Source organism: Hylobates moloch, unplaced genomic scaffold, assembly GCF_009828535.3.
Source record: "Hylobates moloch isolate HMO894 unplaced genomic scaffold, HMol_V3 SCAFFOLD_2, whole genome shotgun sequence".
Taxonomy (NCBI): domain Eukaryota; kingdom Metazoa; phylum Chordata; class Mammalia; order Primates; family Hylobatidae; genus Hylobates; species Hylobates moloch.
This window is the reverse complement of record NW_026652277.1, coordinates 127,328,634-127,352,261: the sequence shown is the minus strand read 5'-3', so window position 1 is coordinate 127,352,261 and position 23,628 is coordinate 127,328,634. Positions and strand designations below refer to the sequence as shown.

General features: G+C 39.6%; 1 protein-coding gene across 2 annotated transcripts in view; it reads left to right on the top strand.

Moving 5' to 3' along the window:
- Window positions 1–23,628, top strand: part of AK9 (adenylate kinase 9) — a 225,980-nt gene that overhangs the window by 133,996 nt on the left and 68,356 nt on the right. For both annotated transcript variants that reach the window (XM_032156454.2, XM_058435472.1), the window contains exons 22-24: window positions 7,629–7,718; window positions 8,195–8,395; window positions 8,759–8,874. In XM_032156454.2, the coding sequence (XP_032012345.1) occupies window positions 7,629–7,718; window positions 8,195–8,395; window positions 8,759–8,874 (407 nt within the window). The remainder of the gene's footprint in view (window positions 1–7,628; window positions 7,719–8,194; window positions 8,396–8,758; window positions 8,875–23,628) is intronic.

Below are 23,628 nucleotides of genomic sequence, written 5' to 3'. Positions count from 1 at the left end.
ATCCTCACAATCCAAAGGTGGCTGCTGCATCCATACACAATGTCTCCTCTTGCAAGCTTTTACTTTTTATTTCTAATTCAAGAAATAGATAGTTCCCAGAGACTTTCACCTACATTTCATTGAGCAAAATATTGTATCATTGTCTACCCCTACTTGCAGGGAATCTGGGAATTTAATTTGGACTTGGCTTCCTTGCCTAGATGGTAGAAGCCAATGGAATAGAAGATGAGAGGGGGGTTGAGGGAGCCAACCAACAGTATCTACCATACTGCCTTTCCATAGATGCAGGTTGCAGGAATGCCTAGGCACACATTCATGATTTCACCCAAGAAATAAGGAATCATCTGCTCAAATTCTTAAATGCTTAACTGAGACTTTAGAGTTTCACATAAAAGAGAATTATTTTTTCATAGTATAGGTGGTAGATCAGCTGTATCAGAATCACCTATGGTTCTTATTTTAAAGTAAGCCTCTGAGCTCTATGCAGGCTCTGGTTCAGTAAGTCTAGGATGGAATTTAGGAATCTACATTTTAATGAACACCCCAGTGATTCTTATACATACTAACAGTTGAGAACTACTGCTATAGGAAAAAAATTCTGCCTGAAAAAAAAGTTTTGTTAATTATTCCTTATATCATGGAAAAAGCACAGTAGCATACCTGAGAAAAATCTGATCCTGAAAATAAAAACTCTAGAATGATTTAGCTGTACACTGTATCTGCAGGTCAAAATTAATGAATATATTGAATAGAAATTTGAAAAATGTATATTAAAGACAGTGATCATAGTTCTGATATAGTTGATGTTGAAGTGTGTTTCAAAATCATACATCCATCCAGGTTTGATAAAAATATATAGACAATACAGAAATTATACAAATAGAAAGATGGGGGAAATCGTCATTGATCTGACAACAAAAGGCAATGATACTTAATATTCTAATGTATTTCCTTTTAGCTTTTTTAAGAATGGTGTTTTCTTTGTTTTGTTTCTGTCTGACTGTGATCCACTTAGATTTCAGCTTGAGAGAAAGGTTTCCTCTCGGACATTTTTAAAGTCCTACAAGAGAGTTATTTTCAATAAATAATAACTATTTATATGGAAATTATTTGTTTATAAACTTCCTTCAGATAGCATTTTGGAAAGAGGCATAACTTCTCCACATTGTTGAATGCTCATGAGTGTGGCCAGTTTTGTCCAGTCCACTAGAACAGGCTGTGGATTTCTGTAGCTGTGTGGTACTAGGATCATGATAATTTCATTTGGATTTCTCCCAAATTCCACATGACCCTATTCTTGATATTTTAATTTTGATTCATCTCTTAGTCATCTGGTCTATATCTTTGAGCAACTTTTTAAGGATCCAGCATGGCATATTTTGTAATTTCTATGCAAATCTATTGCTTTCACACATATAAAACAACTTAGGGGCTATTAAATCATTGTCATAACCATTTCTTTTCAGAATTCCTCATGTTGACATTCCTTCATTGTCCTCTACACATGGAAAAGTCAAGACATTGCCTCATTTCTGTTCTTTTTGTTCTTTTCCTGCAGGGATGCTCAAAGGATCCTTTTCAATGCCATTATTTGTTAAAACTTTGCTGATATGTGAATGATTTACCCTGGAATTCACTGAGCTCTTTTTGTCTTCATATCACAATCTTTGTCTAGCTCAAAATGCCTTTCTTCAGTTATTTTGTTTCAGATTCCTTTTTCAGGATCGTTTATTATTTTTGGTCAGATAACTATTGTTTCTCAACCACGTTAATCTTTTTCCTGATAGTTCTCATCTCTTTGTACTTTTTCTCTGGATTCTTCAGAGACTTGTTATCCTCCATGTCACTGGTTTACCTTCTCCACCTTATTGCCTCTCTCCTAATGCATTTAAAAATTTTTTTATTTCAATAGTTTTAGAGGTACAAGTGGGTTTTGGTTACATGGATGAATCACACATAGTGGTGAAGTCTGGGGTTTTAGCGTACCTATCACTCAAGTAGTGCACGTTGTATCCTATAGATGGCTTTTCTTTTTTTTATTATTATTATACTTTAAGTTCTAAAGAGGATACATGTGCACAACGTGCAGGTTTGTTACATATGTATACATGTGCCATGTTGGTGTGCTGCACCCGTTAACTCGTCATTTACATTAGGTATATCTCCTAATAATATCCCTCCCCCCTCCCCCCACCCCACGACAGGCCCCAGTGTGTGATGCTCCCCACCCTGTGTCCAAGTGTTCTCATTGTTCAATTCCCACCTATGAGTGAGAACGTGCGGTGTTTGGTTTTCTCTCCTTGTGACAGTTTGCTCAGAATGATGGTTTCCAGCTTCATTCATGTCCCTACAAAGCACATGAGCTCATCCTTTTTAATGGCTGCATAGTATCCCATGGTGTATATGTGCCACATTTTCTTAATCCAGTCTATCATTGATGGACATTTGGGTTGGCTCCACGTCTTTGCTATCGTGAATAGTGCCACAATAAACATACATGTGCATGTGTCTTTACAGCAGCATGATTTATAAACCTTTGGGTATATGCCCAGTAATGGGATGGCTGGGTCAAACGGTATTTCTAATTCTAGATCCTTGAGGAATCGCCACACTGTCTTCCACAATGGTTGAACTAGTTTACAGTCCCACCAACAGTGTAAAAGCATTCCTATTTCTCCACATCCTCTCCAGCACCTGTTGTTTCCTGACTTTTTAATGATTGCCATTCTAACTGGTGTGACATGGTATCTCATTGTGGTTTTGATTTGCATTTCTCTGATGGCCAGTGATGATGAGCATTTTTTCATGTGTCTGTTGGCTGCATAAATGTCTTCTTTTGAGAAGTGTCTGTTCATATCCTTTGCCCACTTTTTGATGTAGTTGTTTGATTTTTTCTTGTAAATTTAAGTTCTTTGTGGATTCTGGATATTAGCCTTTTGTCAGATGGGTAGATTGCAAAAATTTTCTCCCATTTTGTAGGTTGCCTGTTCACTCTGTTGCTAGTTTCTTTTGCTGTCAGAAGCTCCTTAGTTTAATTAGATCCCATTTGTCTATTTTGGCTTTTGTTGCCATTGCTTTTGGTATTTTAGTCATGAAGTCCTTGCCCATGTCTATGTCCTGAATGGTATTGCCTAGGTTTTCTTCTAGGGTTTTTATGGTTTTAGGTCTAACATGTAAGTCTTTAATCCATCTTAAATTAATTTTTGTATAAGATGTAAGGAATGGATCCAGTTTCAGCTTTCTACATATGGCTAGCCAGTTTTCCCAGCACCATTTGTTAAATAGGGACTCCTTTCCCCATTTCTTGTTTTTGTCAGGTTTGTCAAAGATCAGATGGTTGTAGATGTGTGGTATTATTTCCGGGGGCTCTGTTTTGTTCCTTTGGTCTATATATCTGTTTTGGTACCAGTACCATGCTGTTTTGGTTACTGTAGGCTTGTAGTATAGTTTGAAGTCAGGTAGCTTGATGCCTCCCACTTTGTTCTTTTTGCTTAGGATTGTCTTGGTAATGTGGGCAGGCTCTTTTTTGGTTCCATATGAACTATAAAGTAGTTTTTCCAATTCTGTGAAGAAAGTCCTTGGTAGCTTGATGGGGATGGCATTGAATCTAAAAATTACTTTGGGCAGTATCGCCATTTTCACAATATTGATACTTCCTATCCATGAGCATGGAATGTTCTTCCATTTATTTGTGTCCTCTTTTATTTCGTTGAGCAGTGGTTTGTAGTTCTCCTTGAAGAGGTCCTTCACATCCCTTGTAAGTTGGATTCCTAGGTATTTTATTCTCTTTGAAGCAATTGTGAATGGGAGTTCACTCATGATTTGGTTCTCTGTTTGTCTGCTATTGGTGTATAAGAATGCTTGTGATTTTTATACATTGATTTTGTATCCTTAGACTGTGCTGAAGTTGCTTATCAGTTTAAGGAGATTTGGGGCTGAGATGATGGGGTTTTCTAGATATACAATCATGTCATCTGCAAACAGGGACAATTTGACTTCCTCTTTTCCTAGTTGAATATCCTTTATTTCTTTCTCTTGCCTGATTGCCCTGGCCAGAACTTCCAACACTATGTTGAATAGGAGTGGTGAGAGAGGGCATCCCTGTCTTGTGCCAGTTTTCAAAGGGAATGCTTCCAGTTTTTGCCCATTCAGTATGATATTGGCTGTGGGTTTGTCATAAATAGCTCTTACTATTTTTAGATACGTCCCATCAATACCTAGTTTACTGAGAGTTTTTAGCATGAAGCACTGTTGAATTTTCTTCAAGGCCTTTTCTGCATCTATTGAGATAACCATGTGGTTTTTGTCTTTGGTTCTGTTTATATGATGGATTACATTTATTTATTTGCATATGTTGAGCCAGCCTTGCATCCCAGGGATGAAGCCAACTTGATCGTGGTGGATAAGCTTTTTGATGTGCTGCTGGATTCGGCTTGCCAGTATTTTATTGAGGATTTTTGCATCGATGTTCATCAGGGATATTGGTCTAAAATTCTCTTTTTTTGTTGTGTCTCTGCCAGGCTTTGGTATCAGGATGATGTTGGCCTCATAAAATAAATTAGGGAGGATTCCCTTTTTCTTTTTTTTTTTTAATTATACTTTAAGTTCTAGGGTACATGTGCACAATGTGCAGGTTTGTTACATATGTATACATGTGCCATGTTGGTGTGCCGCACCCATTAACTCGTCATTTGCATTAGGTATATCTCCTAATGCTATCCCTCCCCTCTTCCCGCACCCCACAACAGGCTCCGGTGTGTGATGTTCCCCTTCCTGTGTCCAAGTATTCTCATTGTTCAATTCCCACCTATGAGTGAAGACATGCGGTGTTTGGTTTTTTGTCCTTGTGATATTTTGCTGAGAATGATGGTTTCTAGCTTCATCCATGTCCCTACAAAGGACATGAACTCAGAGGATTCCCTTTTTCTATTGACTGGAATAGCTTCAGAAGGAATGGTACCAGCTCCTCTTTGTACCTCTGGTAGAATTCAGCCGTGAATCTGTCTGGTCCTGGACTTTTTTTGGTTGGTAGGCTACTAATTACTGCCTCAATTTTAGAACCTGTTATTGGTCTATTCAGGGATTCAGCTTCTTCCTGGTTTAGTCTTGGGAGGGTGTATGTGTCTAGGAATTTATCCATTTCTTCTAGATTTTCTAGTTTATTTGCGTAGACGTGTTTATAGTATTCTCTGATGGTAGTTTGTATTCCTGTGGGATCAGTAGTGATATCCCCTTCATCATTTTTTATTGCATCTATTTGATTCTTCTCTCTTTTCTTCTTTATTAGTCTTGCTAGCGGTCTATCAATTTTGTTGATCTTTTCAAAAAACCAGCTCCTGGATTCATTGATTTTTTGAACGGCTTTTTGTCTCTGTGTCCTTCAGTTCTGCTCTGATCTTAGTTATTTCTTGCCTTCTGCTAGCTTTTGAATGTGTTTGCTCTTGCTTCTCTACTTCTTTTAATTGTGATGTTAGGGTGTCAATTTTAGATCTCACTTGCTTTCTCTTGTGGGCATTTAGTGTTATAAATTTCCCTCTACACATTGCTTTAAATGTGTCCCAGAGATTCTGGTATGTTGTGTCCTTGTTCTCATTGGTTTGAAAGAACATCTTTATTTCTGCCTTCATTTCGTTATGTACCCAGTAGTCATTCAGGAGCAGGTTGTTCAGTTTCCATGTAGTTGAGCAGTTTTGAGTGAGTTTCTTAATCCCTATAGGTGGTTTTTCATCCCTCACTCCCCTCTTACCCTGCTCCCTTCTGAGTCTCCAATGTCCATTATACCACTCTGTATGCCTTTGCATACCCACAGCTTAGCTCCCACTTGTAAGTAAGAACATTCCCAATGCATATGTTAACTCTACTATTGCATTTTAGATCTCCTTGCATTGTTTTCTTATTTCAGTTACCTTTCTTGTATTTCTGCCTTTATTTTAGGTTGATCTATCTTTATGCCTCATGATTTTTATTTCATAGACTCAGTTGTTCTCTTGTGTTTTTTAGTACTCCAAGCATACATCTTGTAAAATTTACTCTGCTTTATATAAGAAATTGTCTTCAGAAGTAAAATTTTCATCTGAATCTTTGGATCAATACTCTCTTTTCCTTCATCGATTTTGTTTTTGTTGTTTTTGTGGACTTATCCTTGGATGAAGCAGAATATATCAAACTCTTGCATTTACCAACAGGAAGGGTAGGTGGAGTATTTATAAGAACTCTGTCCCCCTACCCTGACCCCCACACACATGTACTTTTCAGTTAGACTTCTTGCCTGGCATTCTCAGATATAGACCTGTTATATCTGATATAGGTTAATGCAAATCAACCTAGTTCAAGTTGTAATATTTAGTAAGTATTCATCTTGTATGGCTCTTCTCGACTGAGGCTAGGTCTTCACCCCCAACTATTGCAGTCTTTGATTAAGCCAGAGAAGCTAAGACATTGTAGAATTATCTGTATATTCTTGGTGTTCTTTTCTCTTCCATGGTTTATAATGAGTTTCTTAATTGAGCAACCTACAGTTAAACATGCCACCACCAGGCCATCCCCAGGCTTGTCCCCTTCTACTTCATGCTCTATTGAGTATTAAACATTATAGATCCTGTTGAAAGAGGACCCAAGTATTATTTTAGCTAACTCAGAAGACAGTTTCCACAGTGTTACAGAATGTGTGTGTGTATATACATATGTATATATGCATATAGATATATGTATTTTTGTCTATGCAAAACTTGTGTTTCAGAACTAGGAGCAGACTAGGATGAAAAGACAGATAATTAGTCCTGCCTTCCCTGAAACCACCTCTGCTGGATCTGTATGTGCAGCGTGTCTTACATCCTTCAGGAAAACAGTTTTCAATCTATACCTTCAACAGTGAAATTAGTTGAGATTCTCTTAAATCTGTCCATGCCTACACCTACAGCTGGGACTTTGCAATATCATCATCTCTCATTGCCACTTTTGGTCTTTTTTGGTGTATCTTCTTGAAAAAAAATTTTTTTAAAGAGATGGCGTCTTGCTCTGTCACCCTGACTGGTGTGCAGTGGCACGATCATAGCTCCCTGTAACTTGAACTCCTGGGATCAAGTGATCTTCCCACCTCAGCCTCCCATGTAGCTAGGACCACAGGTGTGAGCCACCATGCCTGGCTAATTTTTATTTTTTGTAGGGATGTGGTCTTGCTGTGTTGCCTAGACTGGTCTTGAACTCCCGGCCTTAAGTGATTGTCCCACCTCTGCCTCCCAAAGGCTAGGATTACAGGAATGAGTCACTATGCCTGGCTTCATGGGTATTTTAATAAGAAATTAAAAGAAATATCAGGCATTGTTAGTCTACTGCAAAATTAAAAGAAGTTTGATTAATATTTAACAAATTATCAGCCAGAATTGTATGTGCCATGTGTCAATTATTATTCTAGTCCATCTCCTTTTATGTGTTTAAGAATATTCTTTATTTTCTGCCTTTTTTATTATGTATCCTTATGCCATTCTTTCCCTAACAAGAACTGTGCTTTCTATTAGACATTTCATGTACAATTTAAGCTATATTTTGAAATGTTCTTTGTGCCAAAACTTTCACAAAGGAATAATGTTTTAAAATTTAAACACTAACTATTAGATTTCTTTCTTAAGTATCTGAGCCTATTGAGGAAACTATAGTGGAAACAGAAACCCCAAAAGGATCCAAAGAGGGCCTGGAAACCGAAAAATTATCTGAAACAGGTTAGACTGTAAAATGAAAGTAGTTTGTGCATAAAAGTACTTTTCATATTTTCTTACAAAGGGTCTCTAATTTTAGGCATAGTAGGTGCTTCATACTTATTTCTTTCTATGTTATATGCTAATTGACATACATAAATATTTGGCTTACTCCATTAAAAGTGTATCAAACCAGATTATAACACTGGTTTTCACACAAATTTGTTTTATACATTTTTTATTAACAGTTAAAGTTTCCTTAAGAAAATCATGTTAATTATCCAAAAGCTTGAGTTTTAGTAACAGGTAAATATACATCTGCAGCAAATATAAGAACAAATCATAATTAAATTATGAATTTATGAATGTATATTGTTGCTTAGAATATTTTTTTTTCAGCTGTTTAAAAAATATTACAAAGTATAAGCTATTTTGGCAATATGGCTAAAGATAGGATATTTAAGGCCCCTTTTTTCTTTCCTTTGTCTTTTACTCCAAAGTTGTACTACCTGAGTTTCCAGAAGACTCTTATCCTGATGTTCCTGAAATGGAGCCATTTAAAGAGAAGATTGGTTCTTTCATCATCCTCTGGAAACAGCTAGAAGCAACAATTAGTGAAGCTTACATTAAAATTTTAAACTTGGAGATTGCTGACAGAACTCCACAGGAATTACTTCAAAAAGTAGTTGAGACTATGGAAAGTAAGGGCTTTAATCATAACATTTATTATCAAGAGCAGGTGATAGTATTAGAAGCATTTTGAAACTTGAAAGCCTTCGTTGATGGTTTATGAAGTAAATGTTGAATATATCCAAGGCTGATGTATAAAATACTTAGCAACTATCACTGTGCAGGTCCTGACCAACAGAACAGCTGCGCGGCCCAAACACCTCTGGCCATACTGGCCAGTTGTCACATAAGGAACTTATAAAGGCCTATTTGCATACATATTTAATCTAAGAGACTAATAATAATAATTAATTTTCCTAACCTTTGACTATAGTAATATGCTAATAACCTTTTTTGCTAAAAATATTTTCCCCAATGATTCTCTTTTTCTCCAGAACCATTTCAATATACTGCATGGGAGTTAACTGGGGAAGATTATGAGGAAGAAACAGAAGACTACCAGACTGAAGCAGAGGTTGATGAGGAGCTAGAGGAAGAGGAAGAGGAAGAGGCATGATTCTTTTATTTCTACTCATTCTCATTTGTGAAGTCATTGAAAATATGCAAATAAGAGTGGTAACTATCACTTTTGGACCCTAAGTGAACAGACATCCTCATTTGCACACACATTCTCCCTCTGCCTCAGCTTCACTTGACCCCCCTGAAATTCCAGGCTATGTAGTAAGAAAAAAGACTCATGAAAAAATAAAAGGAAACTATTTTAACTATTTTACATGGAAAAAAAAGTTTAAGTTTTAAATACATAAATATTTTATAAATTTAGCAGAAGTGGTTGTTGTAAGTAAAAGAGGCTGCCTGCATGATAATAATGTGCAGTGTGCTCAGTTAGGAGCAACCCATATTCAGGCACCATCCACTCCCTTGGCATCAAAATTTGGACAACAATTCTCATTTGATAGTTGTTCAGTTCAGACATCTATTAGTAATGAAACAGGAAGCAGTTCTTTTCATTTGAAGCTTTATAAGTAAAAAGTGATATTATTAAGTTATATAAACATAGACTTGTGATTAACTGGGTTAAGTTGCCTGACTTAAACTCAAATATGTATGTGTCAAACAACAAACAATATGTAGTGTGATTCTGATAACAGCTTTTAGTACTTTATCACTAAGGAACTGGAGAGCCTTTCTTTGGGATGGCTAAAGGATGTGGGTTTTGTCCCACTCAGATTCAGATTCTTTTCTTTCATCATCTATCCTCTGCCATGTCTGCTGTTGTTCTTTTGTGTCCCACTCTGGCCCACCATAAAATGGTCTCTGGTATCTGCAGACAATTATCAGGCCGTCTGTAATTCTCAAAGCTTATATTTTAAAGTATAGTCTTCATTAATAATATTAAAAAAAAAACCTCCCAATTCACAGAGCATTGGGTAGGGTACTAACAAGGGCCTAGCCTTAGGAATGGGGAATAACTAGACCTAGCATAAATGAAGTTTTGGCCCCCCCATCAAAAAGCAAGAGCCAAAAGGATCAAACTGCTTCCAAGTAATTTAACTGTGTCCAAGAGCAATGCTCGAGAATATTTATGGGAATATAAAGTAAAATTCTAGCAGTCACTGAAGGATTGTGAGACTTGCAAACAGGCAGAAAAATATGACTCACAATGAGGAGAAAAAGTAATCAACTGAAATGGATTCAGAACTGACGAAGGTGTTCTTAGAATTAGATGACAAGGACGGTAAAACAGTTGTTATTCTATATGTTCAAAAAGTTAAACAGAGATACAGAATATATAATAAATACTTAAGTCGAACTTTTAAGATTGAAAAGTACAATATATGAAATGAAATATACATTAATGGTATGACCATAGTTTAGCCACTGCAAGAGAAATAGCAATAGAAACTATCCAAAATGAAACAACAGAGGAAAAAGATTCTTAAAAAAAATGAGAAGAGCATCAGTGATCTGTGGGACAACTTCAAGCAGCCTATTATACAGAATGCTTGGGACCAGAAGTGTTTCTGATTTTAGACTTTTTCAGATTCTTGAATATTTGCACAATGCATACCAGTTGAGCATTTTAAATCTGAAATCCAAAATGCTACAGTAAGCATTTTCTTTGCGTGTCAGATCACTACTCAAGAAGTTTCAGAGTTTAGAGCATTCCAAATTTCAGATTTGGGGATTAGGGATGCTCAACGTGTACATATAGTTCAGATCTACAAAAAGTATGTGTGAGGGGGATTGAAGAGATAATGGCCAAGTTTTTTCTAAATTTTGAAAAAAATTACAAACTCTCAGAGTCAATATGCCCAATAAATAAATATGCTCAAGCACAAGAAACATGAAGAAAATATTATAATAACACCAAGTACATCATATTATTCAAATTGCTCAAAACCAGTTTTAAAAATAAAGGAGAAAACAGATATGCCACATACACAGTAACAAAGATAAGGATGACAGCATATTTCTCATCAAAAACAATGCAAGAAGAGAGTGGAGCAACATCTTTAATGTATTGAAGGGAAAAAAAAATGTCAGCCTGTCACAGTGGCTCATGCCTGTAATCCCAGCACTTTGGGAGGCCAAGGCAGGCACATTGCTTCAGCTCAGGAGTTCAAGACCAGCCTGGGCAACATGGCGAAACCCCATCTCTACAAAAAATACAAAAATTAACCAGGCATGGTGGTGCACACCTGTAGTCCTAGCTACTCGGGAGACAGGTGGGAGGATCACCTGAGCCCAGGAGGTCGAGGCATCAGTGAGCTGAGATCACACCTCTGCACTCCAGCCTGGGCAACAGAGTGAGACTCTGTCTTAAACAAAACAAAACAAAACACAAAAAACCACAAAATAAACTGTCAACCTAGGATTCTAAGTCCACTTAAACTCTCTTTTAGAAACAAAGGCAAGCTGGGCATGGTGGCTCATGCCTGTAATCCCAGCACTTTGGGAGGCTGAGGCAGGCGGATCATGAGGTCAGGAGTTCAAGACCAGCCTGGCCAACATGGTGAAACCCCGTCTCTACTAAAAATACAAAAATTAGCCAGGTGTGGTGGTGTGCACCTGTAATCCCAGCTACTCAGGAGGCTGGGGCAGGAGAATCGCTTGAACCTGGGAGCCAGAGGTTGCAGTGAGATTGTGCCATTGCACTCCAGCCTGGGCAACAAAGCGAGACTCTGTCTCAAAAAATAAAAATAAAAACAAAGGCAAACTGAAGACTGTTAGACATACGAAAGCTGAAAGAAAGCAGCCAGACACAGGTGGCTTCCCTGATGAATTCTGCCAAATCTTGAAGAAAGAAAGAAAACCAATTCTATACAAACTGTTCCAGAAAATTGAAGAGGAGAGAATACTTCCTAGTCATTCTATGAGATCAGCATTATTCTGATACCAAAACCAAAGACATTAAAAGCAAGGAAAGAAAAACAAACTGCAGTCTAACATCACTCATTAACATAGATACAGACATTCTTAACAAAATTTTAGCAAATCAAATCCAAAATAATACACCATGACCAAGTGGGGCTTATCTTGGAAATTCAAGGTTAGTTTAACGTTTGAAAAGCAATCATTGTAATTCATCATATTAACAAACAAGGGAAAAAACATGATCACCTCAATAGATATAGAAAAAGCATTTGACAAAATTCAAAATCTATTACTGGTAAGAAAAAAAAATGAAGGGAACTTCCTTAGCTTGATAAAGGGTATCCACACAAAGTCTCTAACAGCTAATGTCATACTTAAGGGTAAAAGGCTGAATGCTTTTTTCCTAAGATCAGGACAAAGAAAGGATGTTCATTTTCACCACTTCTATTCAACACTATACTGAAGGTTTGGCTACTGCATTCAGACAAGGAAAAGAAATAAAAGGCATTCAGATTGAAAAAGAAAGATGCAACTATCTTTATATGTAGGAGATAAGATTTTCTGTTGTGATAGGCTGAATAATGGCACCCCAAAGAAGTTCATGTCCTAAGCTGTGAATTGACATGTGTGAATGTTACCTTATATGGCAAAAAGGATTTTGCAGATGTGACTAAATTAAGGATCCCGAGATGAGGGAGTTATCATGGATTATCCATGTAGACCAACATAATCACAAAGATCCTTATAAGAGGAAGACAGGAAGTGAGAGAGAAGGTGCTTTTAAGCCAGCTTTGAAGATAGAGAAAAGGACCAAGAGCCAACCCTAGAAGTGGAGGAGCAGGAATGGATTCTCTCCTGGGGCCTCCAGAAAGAATTAAGCCTGCCAACAAATTCACAGTAGCCCCATAAAACTCTCTGGGCTTCTGATCTGCAAAACTGTAAGAAAATACATGTTTGTTGTTTTAAGCCACTATATTTGTGGTAATTTGTTAAGCAGCATTATGAAATTAATACATCTATGTAGAAAAGCCAATGGAATCAACAAAAAAAAGCTACTAATAATTGAATTTAGCAAAGTTTCAGGACATAAAATCAGTATTCAAGAACCAATTTTATTTCTATGTGTAAGCAATAGACAATCAGAAATTGATTTTTAAATGCCTTTCAAAATAGGATCAAGAATATGTAATATGAAGGGATAAATTTAGCAAAAGATCCAGGAACAATACACTAAAAACTACAAAACTGTGCTGACAAAAATTGAAGAAAGCCTACATAAATGGACAGATAGATATACCAGGCCAGGCGCGGTGGCTCACACCTGTAATCCCAGCCCTTTGGGAGGCCGAGGTGGGCGGATCATGAGGTCAGGAGATCAAGACCATCCTGGCTAACACGGTGAAACCCTGTCTCTACTAAAAATACAAAAAATTGGGCCAGGCTCGGTGGCTCACGCTTGTAATCCCAGCACTTTGGGAGGCCGAGGCGGGCGGATCACGAGGTCAGGAGATCGAGACCACGGTAAACCCCGTCTCTACTAAAAATACAAAAAAATTAGCCGGGTGTGGTGGCGAGCGCCTGTGGTCCAGCTACTAGGAGAGGCTGAGGCAGGAGAATGGCATGAACCTGGGAGGCGGAGCTTGCAGTGAGCCGAGATTGCGCCACTGCGCTCCAGCCTGGGTGACAGAGCGAGACTCCGTCTCAAAAAAAAAAAAAAAAAAAAAAAAAGATATACCATGGCTGAGTATGGTGGCTCACGTCTATAATCCTAGCAGTTTGGGAGGCCGAGTCAGGCGGATCACTTGAGGTCAGGAGTTCGAGGCAGCTTAGCCAACATGGCGAACCCCCTTCTCTGCTGAAAATATAAAAATTAGCCAGGCGTGGTGGTGTGTGCCTGTAATCCCAGCTGCTGGCAAGGCTGAGACATGAAAATCATTTGATCTTGGGCAGTGAGCCAAGACTGTGCCACCGCACCCCAGCCTAGGTGACAGAGCAAGGCTCCATCTCAAAAAAAAAAAAAAGTAGATATACCATGTTCATAGGTCAGAAGACTTAATATTATTATATCAATTCTCCCCAAATTTATCTACAGATTCCATATAATCAAAATTAAAAACCCAGCAGACTGTTTGATAGAAACTTATAAATTGATCCTAACATTCATTTGAAAATGCAGAGTACTTAAAATAATGAAAACAAATTTTAGAAAGAATAACCAAGTAAGAGAATTAATACATTTGATTTCAAGATTAATTAATTATAAAGTTATAGCTATCAAAATAGTGGCATTGGCACAAAACAGCAAATAGATTAATAGAACACAAGAGAGTCCAGAAATAGAGCCACACATATATGGACAATTGATTATTGACAAATCTACAGAGGCAATTTAGTGGAGAAAGGACAGTCGTTTTAATCAATACTGCTGGAACAATTGGAGATCCATATGCAAAATAATGAACTTTGAACCAAACCTCACATGATATACCAAAACTAACTTAAAATGTATTATAGGCCTAAATGTACATTACAAAACTTCTGGAAAAAACCTAAGAGAGAATCTTTGAGACCTTGGATTAGGCAAAAATTTCTTAGACATGACACCAAAAGCAGAATCCATAGAGAAAAAGAATGATAAATTGGCCTTCATCAAAAGTAAGAACTAAACTATTTAAAAAAAAAAAACACTATTAAGAGAATGAAAAGACAAACTTGAATAAAATATTTGCAAATCACATACCTGATGCAAGTCCTTATATCCAGAATATATAAAGAACTCTTAATACTCAATGAGAAAACAAACAACCCATTTTTTTAATGGGCAGAAGATTTTAACAGACACCAGATACTTCACCAAATAAAGTATACAGATGGCTAATAGGTACATGAAAAGACGTTCAACCTCATTAGTCATTAAAGAAGTAAAAATTTAAATCACAATGAGACACTATTAGATAATGATTAGAATGCCTAAAATCAAAGACTGACCATACCAAGTGTTAGCTAGGGTGCAGAATAACTTGAACTCTTATATACTGCTTGTGGGAATATAACTTGGTACAACCACTTTGGAAAACAGTTTGGCAATTTCTTAAACAGATAAATATGCACCTACCATAGCACCCAGTCCTTCCACTCCTAGGAATTGATCCCAGACAAAGGAGAGCACATGCCCATTCAAAGACTTGATGAGTGGTCACAGCAGCTTTATTTGTAATAGCTCCAAATTGGAAACCATTCAGTAATTCATCAACATAGGAGGAGGGGTGACTGCAGTCTCTGCAAACCAGCAGACTTAGCCTCTCCTCTTGGTAGTTCTGAGGAATCCAGGCAGCCCAGATGAGTGGGTTTCCCTTCAGGAAAACATACCCTCTCCACCAAGGGACAAAGTGCTTCTTTAAATGGGTCCGACTCCCTGTGCCACCCAACTGGGTGAGACCCTCTAACAGGGGTTGTTAGACATTCTATACAGGAGCGATTCTACTGGCATCAGGTTGGTGTTCCTCAAGGTCAAAAGTCCCAGAAGAAGGAGCAGGCACCCATCTTTGCTATTGTCTAGCCCTCTCAAGTAACATCTTCAGGCATGGGGGCAAATCAGATGAGTAGTGTCTGAAGTGAACCCCCAGCAAACTGCAGCAGCCCTATAGAAGAGGGACCTGACTATTGAAAGCAAAACAAACAAGTAGAAAGTGACAACAACAGCATCAACAACAACAAAAAGGCCCCCACAAAAACCCCATCCAAGGGTCAGCAGCCTCAAAGATCGAAACTTGACAAACTCACGAAGATAGAAAGAATCAATGAAAAAATGCTGAAAACCCAAAAGGTCAGAGTGCATCTTCTCCTCCAAATGAATGCAGTGTTTCTCCATCAAGGGCACAGAACTGGACGGAGGATCAGATGGATGAATTGACAGAAGTAGCCTTCAGAAGATGGGTAATAAAAAATTAAGATGAGTTAAAGGAGCAGGTTAACCTTGATAAAAGTTTAGAGCAATTGCTAACTAGAATAATCAGTTTAGAGAGGAACATAAATGACCTGATGGAGCTGAAAAACACAGCATGAGAACTTTGTGAAGCATATACAAGTATCAACGGTTGAATTGACCAAGCAGAAGAAAGGATATTGGAGTTTGAAGAACACCTTACTGAAATAAGACATGCAGACAACAATAGAGAAAAAAGAATGAAAATGAATGAACAAAGCCTCCAAAAAATGTGGGACTTCATAAAAAGACGAAACCTACAATTGATTAGAGTACCAGAAGGAGACAGGGAGAATGGAAACAAGCTGGAAAACTGGAAAACACACTTCAGGATATTATCCAGGAGAACTTCCTCAATCTAGCGAGACAGACCAACATTCAAATTCAGGAAATACAGAGAACACCATTAAGATACTCCATGAGATCAACCCCAAAACACATAATCATCAGATTCTCCATGGTTGAAATGAAGGAAAAACTGTTAAGGGCAGCCAGAGAGAAAGGTCAGGTAACATACAAAGGGAAGCCGATCAGACTAACAGTGGACCTCTCAGCAGAAACTCTACAAAACTTAAGAGACTGGGGGCCAATATTCAACATTCTTAAAGAATTTTCAACCCAGAATTTCATATCCAGCCAAACTAAGCTTCATAAGCAAAGGAGAAATAAAATCCTTTCCAGACAAGCAGATGCTGAGGGATTTCATTACCACCAGGCCTGCCCTGCAAGAGCTCCTGAAAGAAGCACTAAATATGTACTGGAAGGGAAAAACTGGTACCAGCCACTGCAAAAATACACCAAAATATAAAGACCAATGACACTACAAAGAAACTGCATCAACTAGTGTGCAAAATAAGCAAATAGCATCATGATGACAGGATCAGAGTCACACATATCTATACTAACCTTAAATGTAAATAGGCTAAATGCCCCAATTCAAATACACAGAATGGCAAGCTAGATAAAGAACCAAGATCTATTGGTATGCTGTCTTCAAGAGACTCATCTCACATGCAAAGATACACACAGGCTCAAAATAAAGGGATGGAGGAAAATTTACCAAGCAAATGGAAAGCCAAAAAAAGCAGGAGTCACAATCTTAGTCTCTGACCAAACGGACTTGAAACCAATAAATATCAAAAAAGACAAAGAAGGGGACTATATACTGGTAAAGGGAACAATTCAACAAGAAGAGCTAACTATTCTAAATATATATGCACCCAATGCAAGAGCAGCCAGATTCATAAAACAAGTTCTTAGAGACCTACAAAGAGACTTAGAATCCCACACAATAATAGTGGGAGACTTTAACACCCCATTGTCAGTATTAGATCACTGAGACAGAAAATTAATGAGGATATTCAGGACTTAAACTCAACTCTGGATCAAGTGGACCTAGTTGACGTCTACAGAACTCAATACCCCAAATCAATAGAATATATATTCTTCTCAGTGCCACATGGCACTTATTTTAAAATAAAACACATAATTGGAAGTAAAACACTCCTCAGCAAATGCAAAAGAACTGAAATCATAACAAACAGTCTCTCAGACCACAGTGTAGGCAAATTAGGATTCAGGATTAAGAAACTCACTCAAAATCACACAATTTCATGGAAATTGAACAACCTGCTCCTGAATGATTCCTGGGTAAATAATGAAATAAGGCAGAAATCAAGAAGTTCTTTGAAACCAATGAGAACAAAGAGACAATGTACCAGAATCTCTGGGACACAGCTAAAGCAGTGTTAAGAGGGAAATTTATAGCACTAAATGCCCACATCAGAAATCTAGAAAGATCTCAAATCAGCACCCTAACATCACAATGAAGAGAGCTAGAGAAGCATCAGCAAGCTAATCCAAAAGCTAGCAGAAGACAAGGAATAACTAAGAGAAGAATTGAAAGAGATAGGGATACAAAAAAACCTTCTGAAATACCAATGAATCCAGGAGCTGGTTTTTTAAAAAATTAACAAAATAGATAGACCACTAGCTAGACTATTCAGAGAGAGGAATCAAATAGACACAATAGCAAATGATAAAGGGGATATCACCACTGACCCCACAGAAATACAAATTGCTGGGCTGAGTGCGGTGGCTCATGCCTGCACTCCCAGCACTTTGGGAGGCCAAGGCGGGCAGATCACCTGAGGTCAGGAGTTCGAGACCAGCCTGGCTAACATACGGAAACCCTGTCTGTACTAAAAATACAAAAATTATCTGGGCATGGTGGTGCACGTCTGTAATCCCAGCTACCCGAGAGGCTGAGACAGGAGAATAGCTTGAACCTGGGAGGAGGAGGTTGCAGTGAGCAGAGATCATACTATTGCACTCCATCCTGGGCTACAGAATGAGACTCTGTCTCAAAAAAAAAAAAAAGAAAAAGAAATACCAACTACCATCAGAAGAAATGAATAAATTCCTGCACACATACACCCTCCCAAGACTGAATCAGGAAGAAGTTGACTCCCTGAATAGACCAATAACAAGTTCTGAAATTGAGGAGGTAATTAATAGCCTGCCAACCATAAAAAGCTCAGGATCAGATGAATTCACAGCTGAATTATACCAGAAATACAAAGAGGAGCTGGCACCATTACTTCTGAAACTATTCCAAACAATTGAAAAGGAGGGACTCCTCCCTAATTCATTTTATGAAGCATCAGCCTGATACCAAAACCTGGCAGAGACACAACAAAACAAGAAAGCTTCAGCCAATATCCCTGATGAACACCAATTCCAAAATCCTCAATAAGATAACTGTCAAACAGAACCCAGCAGTGCATCAAAAAATTTATCCACCAAGATCAAGTCGGCTTCATCCCTGGGATGCAAGGCTGGTTCAACATACACAAATCAATAAATGTAATAATCTATCACATAAACAGAACCAAAGACGAAAACCACATGATTATCTTAATAGATGCAGAAAAGGCCTTTGATAAAATTTAACATCCCTTCATGTTAAAAACTCTTAATAAACTAGGTATTGATGGAACATATCTCAAAATAATAAGAGCTATTTATGACAAAGCCACAGTGAATATCATATTGAATGGGCAAGAGCTGGAAGCGTTCCCTTTGAAAACCACTACAAGACAAGGATACCTTCTCTCACCACTCCCATTCAACATAGTATTGTAAGTTCTGGCCAGGACAATCAGGCAAGATAAAGAAATAAACGATATTCAAATAGGAAGAGAGGAAGTGAAGTTGTCTCTGCTTGCCAATGACATGATATTATGTCTAGAATACCCCATTATTTCAGCCCCAAAACTTCTTGAACCGATAAGCAACTTCAGCAAAGTCTCAGGATACAAAATCAATGTGCATAAATCACAAGCATTCCTTTACACCAACAATAGGCAAGCAGAGAGCCAAATCATGAATGAACTGCGATTCACAATCACTACAAAGAGAATAAAATACCTAGGAATACAGCTAACAAGGGATAGGAAGGACCTCTTCAAGGAGAACTACAAACCACTGCTCAAGGAAATAAGAGAAGACACAAACACATAGAAAAGCTTACCATCCTCATGGATAGGAAGAATCAATATCATGAAAATGGCCATAACACCCAAAGTAATTTATAGATTCAATGCTATTCCCATCAAACTACAATTGACATTTTCACGGAATTAGAAAAAGCTATTTTAGGATGGGTGGAGCCAAGATGGCCGAATAGGAACAGCTCCAGTCTACAGCTCCCAGTGTCAGCAGCACAGAAGACGGGTGATTTCTGCATTTCCGTTTGAGGTACTGGGTTCATCTCACTAGGGAGTACCAAACAGTGGGTGCAGGACAGTCGGTGCAGCATACTGTGCACAAGCCGAAGCAGGGCAAGGCACTGCCTCACTTGGGAAGCGCAAGGGGTCAGGGAGTTCCCTTTCCTAGTCAAAGAAAAGAGTAACAGATGGCACCTGGAAAATCGAGTCAGTCCCACCCTAATACTGCGCTTTTACAATGGGCCTGGAAAACGGCACACCAGGAGATTGTGTCCCCCACCTGGCTCGGAGGCTCCTATGCCCACGGAATCTCGCTGATTGCTAGCACAGCAGTCTGAGATCAAACTGCAAGGCGGCAGCGAGGCTGGGGGAGGGGCGCCCGCCATTGCCCAGGCTTGCTTAAGTAAACAAAGCAGCCAGGAAGCTCAAACTGGGTGGAGCCCACCACAGCTCAAGGAGGCCTGTCTGCCTCTGTAGGCTCCACCTCTGGGGGCAGGGCACAGACAAACAAATATTCAGCAGGAACCTCTGCAGACTTAAATGTCCCTGTCTGACAGCTTTGAAGAGAGTAGTGGTTCTCCCAGCATGCAGCTGGATATCTGAGAATGGACAGACTGCCTCCTAAAGTGGGTCCCTGACCCCCAAGCAGCCTAACTGGGAGGCACCACCCAGTAGGGACAGACTGACACCTCACCCAGCCGGGTACTCCTCTGAGACAAAACTTCCAGAGGAACTATCAGACAGCTGAATTTGTGGTCTCACGAAAATCCACTGTTCTGCAGCCACCGCTGCTGACACTCAGCCAAACAGGGTCTGGAGTGGACCTCTAGTAAACTCCAACAGACCTGCAGCTGAGGGTCCTGTCTGGTAGAAGGAAAACTAACAAACAGAAGACATCCACACCAAAAACCCATCTGTACATCACCATCATCAAAGACCAAAAGTAGATAAAACCGCAAAGATGGGGAAAAAACAGAGCAGAAAAACTGGAAACTCTAAAAAGCAGAGCACCTGTCCTCCTCCAAAGGAACGCAGTTCCTCACCAGCAACAGAACAAAGCTGGATGGAGAATGACTTTGACGAGTTGAGAGAAGAAGGCTTCAGACGATCAAACTACTCCGAGCCATGGGAGGAAATTCAAAACAATAGCAAAGAAGTTAAAAACTTTGAAAAAAAATTAGATGAATGGATAACTAGAATAACCACTGGAGAGAAAGGCTTAAAGGAGCTGATGGAGCTGAAAGCCAAGTTTCGAGAACTACACGAAGATTGCAGAAGCCTCGGGAGACGATGTGATCAACTGAAAGAAAGGGTATCAGTGATGGAAGATGAAATGAATGAAATGAAGCGAGAAGGGAAGTTTAGAGAAAAAAGAATAAAAAGAAATGAACAAAGCCTCCAAGAAATTTGGGACTATGTGAAAAGACCAAACCTACGTCTGATTGGTGTACCTGAAAATGACCAGGAGAATGGAACCAAGTTGGAAAACACTCTGCAAGATATTATCCAGGAGAACTTCCCCAATCTAGCAAGGTAGGCCAACATTCAGATTCAGGAAATACAGAGAATGCCACAAAGATACTCCTCGAGAAGAGCAACTCCAAGACACATAATTGTCAGATTCACCAAAGTTGGAATGAAGGAAAAAATGTTAAGGGCAGCCAGAGAGAAAGGTCGGGTTAGCCACAAAGGGAAGCCCATCAGACTAACAGCTGATCTCTCGGCAGAAACTCTACAAGCCAGAAGAGAGTGGGGACCGATATTCAACATTCTTAAAGAAAAGAATTTTCAACCCAGAATTTCAAATCCAGCCAAACTAAGCTTCATAAGTGAAGGAGAAATAAAATCCTTTACAGACAAGCAAATGCTGAGTGATTTTGTCACCACCAGGCCTGCCCTAAAAGAGCTCCTGAAGGAAGCACTAAACATGGAAAGGAACAACCGGTACCGGCCCCTGCAAAAACATGCCAAATTGTAAAGACCATCGAGGCTAGGAAGAAACTGCATCAACTAACGAACAAAATAACCAACTAACATCATACTGACAGGATCACATTCACACATAACAATATTAACTTTAAATGTAAATGGGCTAAATGCTCCAATTAAAAGACACAGACTGGCAAACTGGATAAGGAGTCAAGACCCATCAGTGTACTGTATTCAGGAAACCCATCTCACGTGCAGAGACACACATAGGCTCAAAATAAAGGGATGGAGGAAGATCTATCAAGCAAATGGAAAACAAAAAAAGGCAGGGGTTGCAATCCTAGTCTCTGATAAAATAGACTTTAAACCAACAAAGATCAAAAGAGACAAAGAAGGCCATTATATGGGAGGGTGGAGCCAAGATGGCCGAATAGGAACAGCTCCGGTCTCCAGCTCCCAGCCCGAGCGACACAGAAGACTGGTGATTTCTGCATTTCTGCTTGAGGTACCGGTTTCATCTCACTAGGGAGTGCCAAACAGTGGGTGCAGGACAGTCGGTGAAGCGCACTGTGTGCGAGCCGAAGCAGGGCAAGGCACTGCCTCACTCGGGAAGCGCAAGGGGTCAAGGAGTTCCCTTTCCTAGTCAAAGAAAGGGGTAACAGACGGCACCTGGAAAATTGGGTCAGTCCCACCCTCATACTGCGCTTTCCCAAAGGGCCTGGAAAACGGCACACTAGGAGATTGTGTCCCGCACCTGGCTCGGAGGGTCCTATGCCCACGGAGTCTCGCTGATTGCTAGCACAGCAGTCTGAGATCAAGCTGCAAGGCGGCAGCGAGGCTGGGGGAGGGGCGCCCGCCATTGCTCAGGCTTGCTTAGGTAAACAAAGCAGCCAGGAAGCTCGAACTGGGTGGAGCCCACCACAGCTCAAGGAGGCCTGTCTGCCTCTGTAGGCTCCACCTCTGGGGGCAGGGCACAGACAAACAAAAAGTCAGCAGGAATCTCCAGAGACTTAAATGTCCCTGTCTGACTGACAGCTTTGAAGAGAGTAGTGGTTCTCCCAGCACGCAGCTGGAGATCTGAGAACGGACAGACTGCCTCCTAAAGTGGGTCCCTCACCCCTGAGCAGCCTAACTGGGAGGCACCCCCCCAGTAGGGACAGACTGACACCTCACCGGGCCGGGTACTCCTCTGAGACAAAACTTCCAGAGGAACTATCAAACAGCTGAATTTGTGGTCTCACGAAAATCCGCTGTTCTGCAGCCACCGCTGCTGACACCCAGCCAAACAGGGTTTGGAGTGGACCTCTAGTAAACTCCAACAGACCTGCAGCTGAAGGTCCTGTCTGGTAGAAGGAAAACTAACAAACAGAAAGGACATCCACACCAAAAACCCATCTGTACATCACCATCATCGAAGACAAAAAGTAGATAAAACCGCAAAGATGGGGAAAAAACAGAGCAGAAAAACTGGAAACTCTAAAAAGCAGAGCACCTCTCCTCCTCCAAAGGAACGCAGTTCCTCACCAGCAATGGAACACAGCTGGATGGAGGATGACTTTGACGAATTGAGAGAAGAAGGCTTCAGACGATCAAACTACTCTGAGCTACGGGAGGAAATTCAAAACAATAGCAAAGAAGTTAAAAACTTTGAAAAAAAATTAGAAGAATGGATAACTAAAATAACCAATGGAGAGAAGGGCTTAAAGGAGATGATGGAGCCGAAAGCCAAGTTTCGAGAACTACGTGAAGACTGCAGAAGCCTCAGTAGCAGATGCGATCAACTGGAAGAAAGGGTATCGCTGATGGAAGATGAAATGAATGAAATGAAGCGAGAAGGGAAGTCTAGAGAAAAAAGAATAAAAAGAAATGAACAAAGCCTCCAAGAAATTTGGGACTACGTGAAACGACCAAACCTACGTCTGATTGGTGTACCTGAAAATGACGGGGAGAATGGAACCAAGTTGGAAAACACTCTGCAAGATATTATCCAGGAGAACTTCCCCAATCTAGCAAGGCAGGCCAACATTCAGATTCAGGAAATACAGAGAATGCCACAAAGATACTCCTCGAGAAGAGCAACTCCAAGACACATAATTGTCAGATTCACCAAAGTTGAAATGAAGGAAAAAATGTTAAGGGCAGCCAGAGAGAAAGGTCGGGTTACCCACAAAGGGAAGCCCATCAGGCTAACAGCTGATCTCTCGGCAGAAACTCTACAAGCCAGAAGAGAGTGGGGGCCGATATTCAACATTCTTAAAGAAAAGAATTTTCAACCCAGAATTTC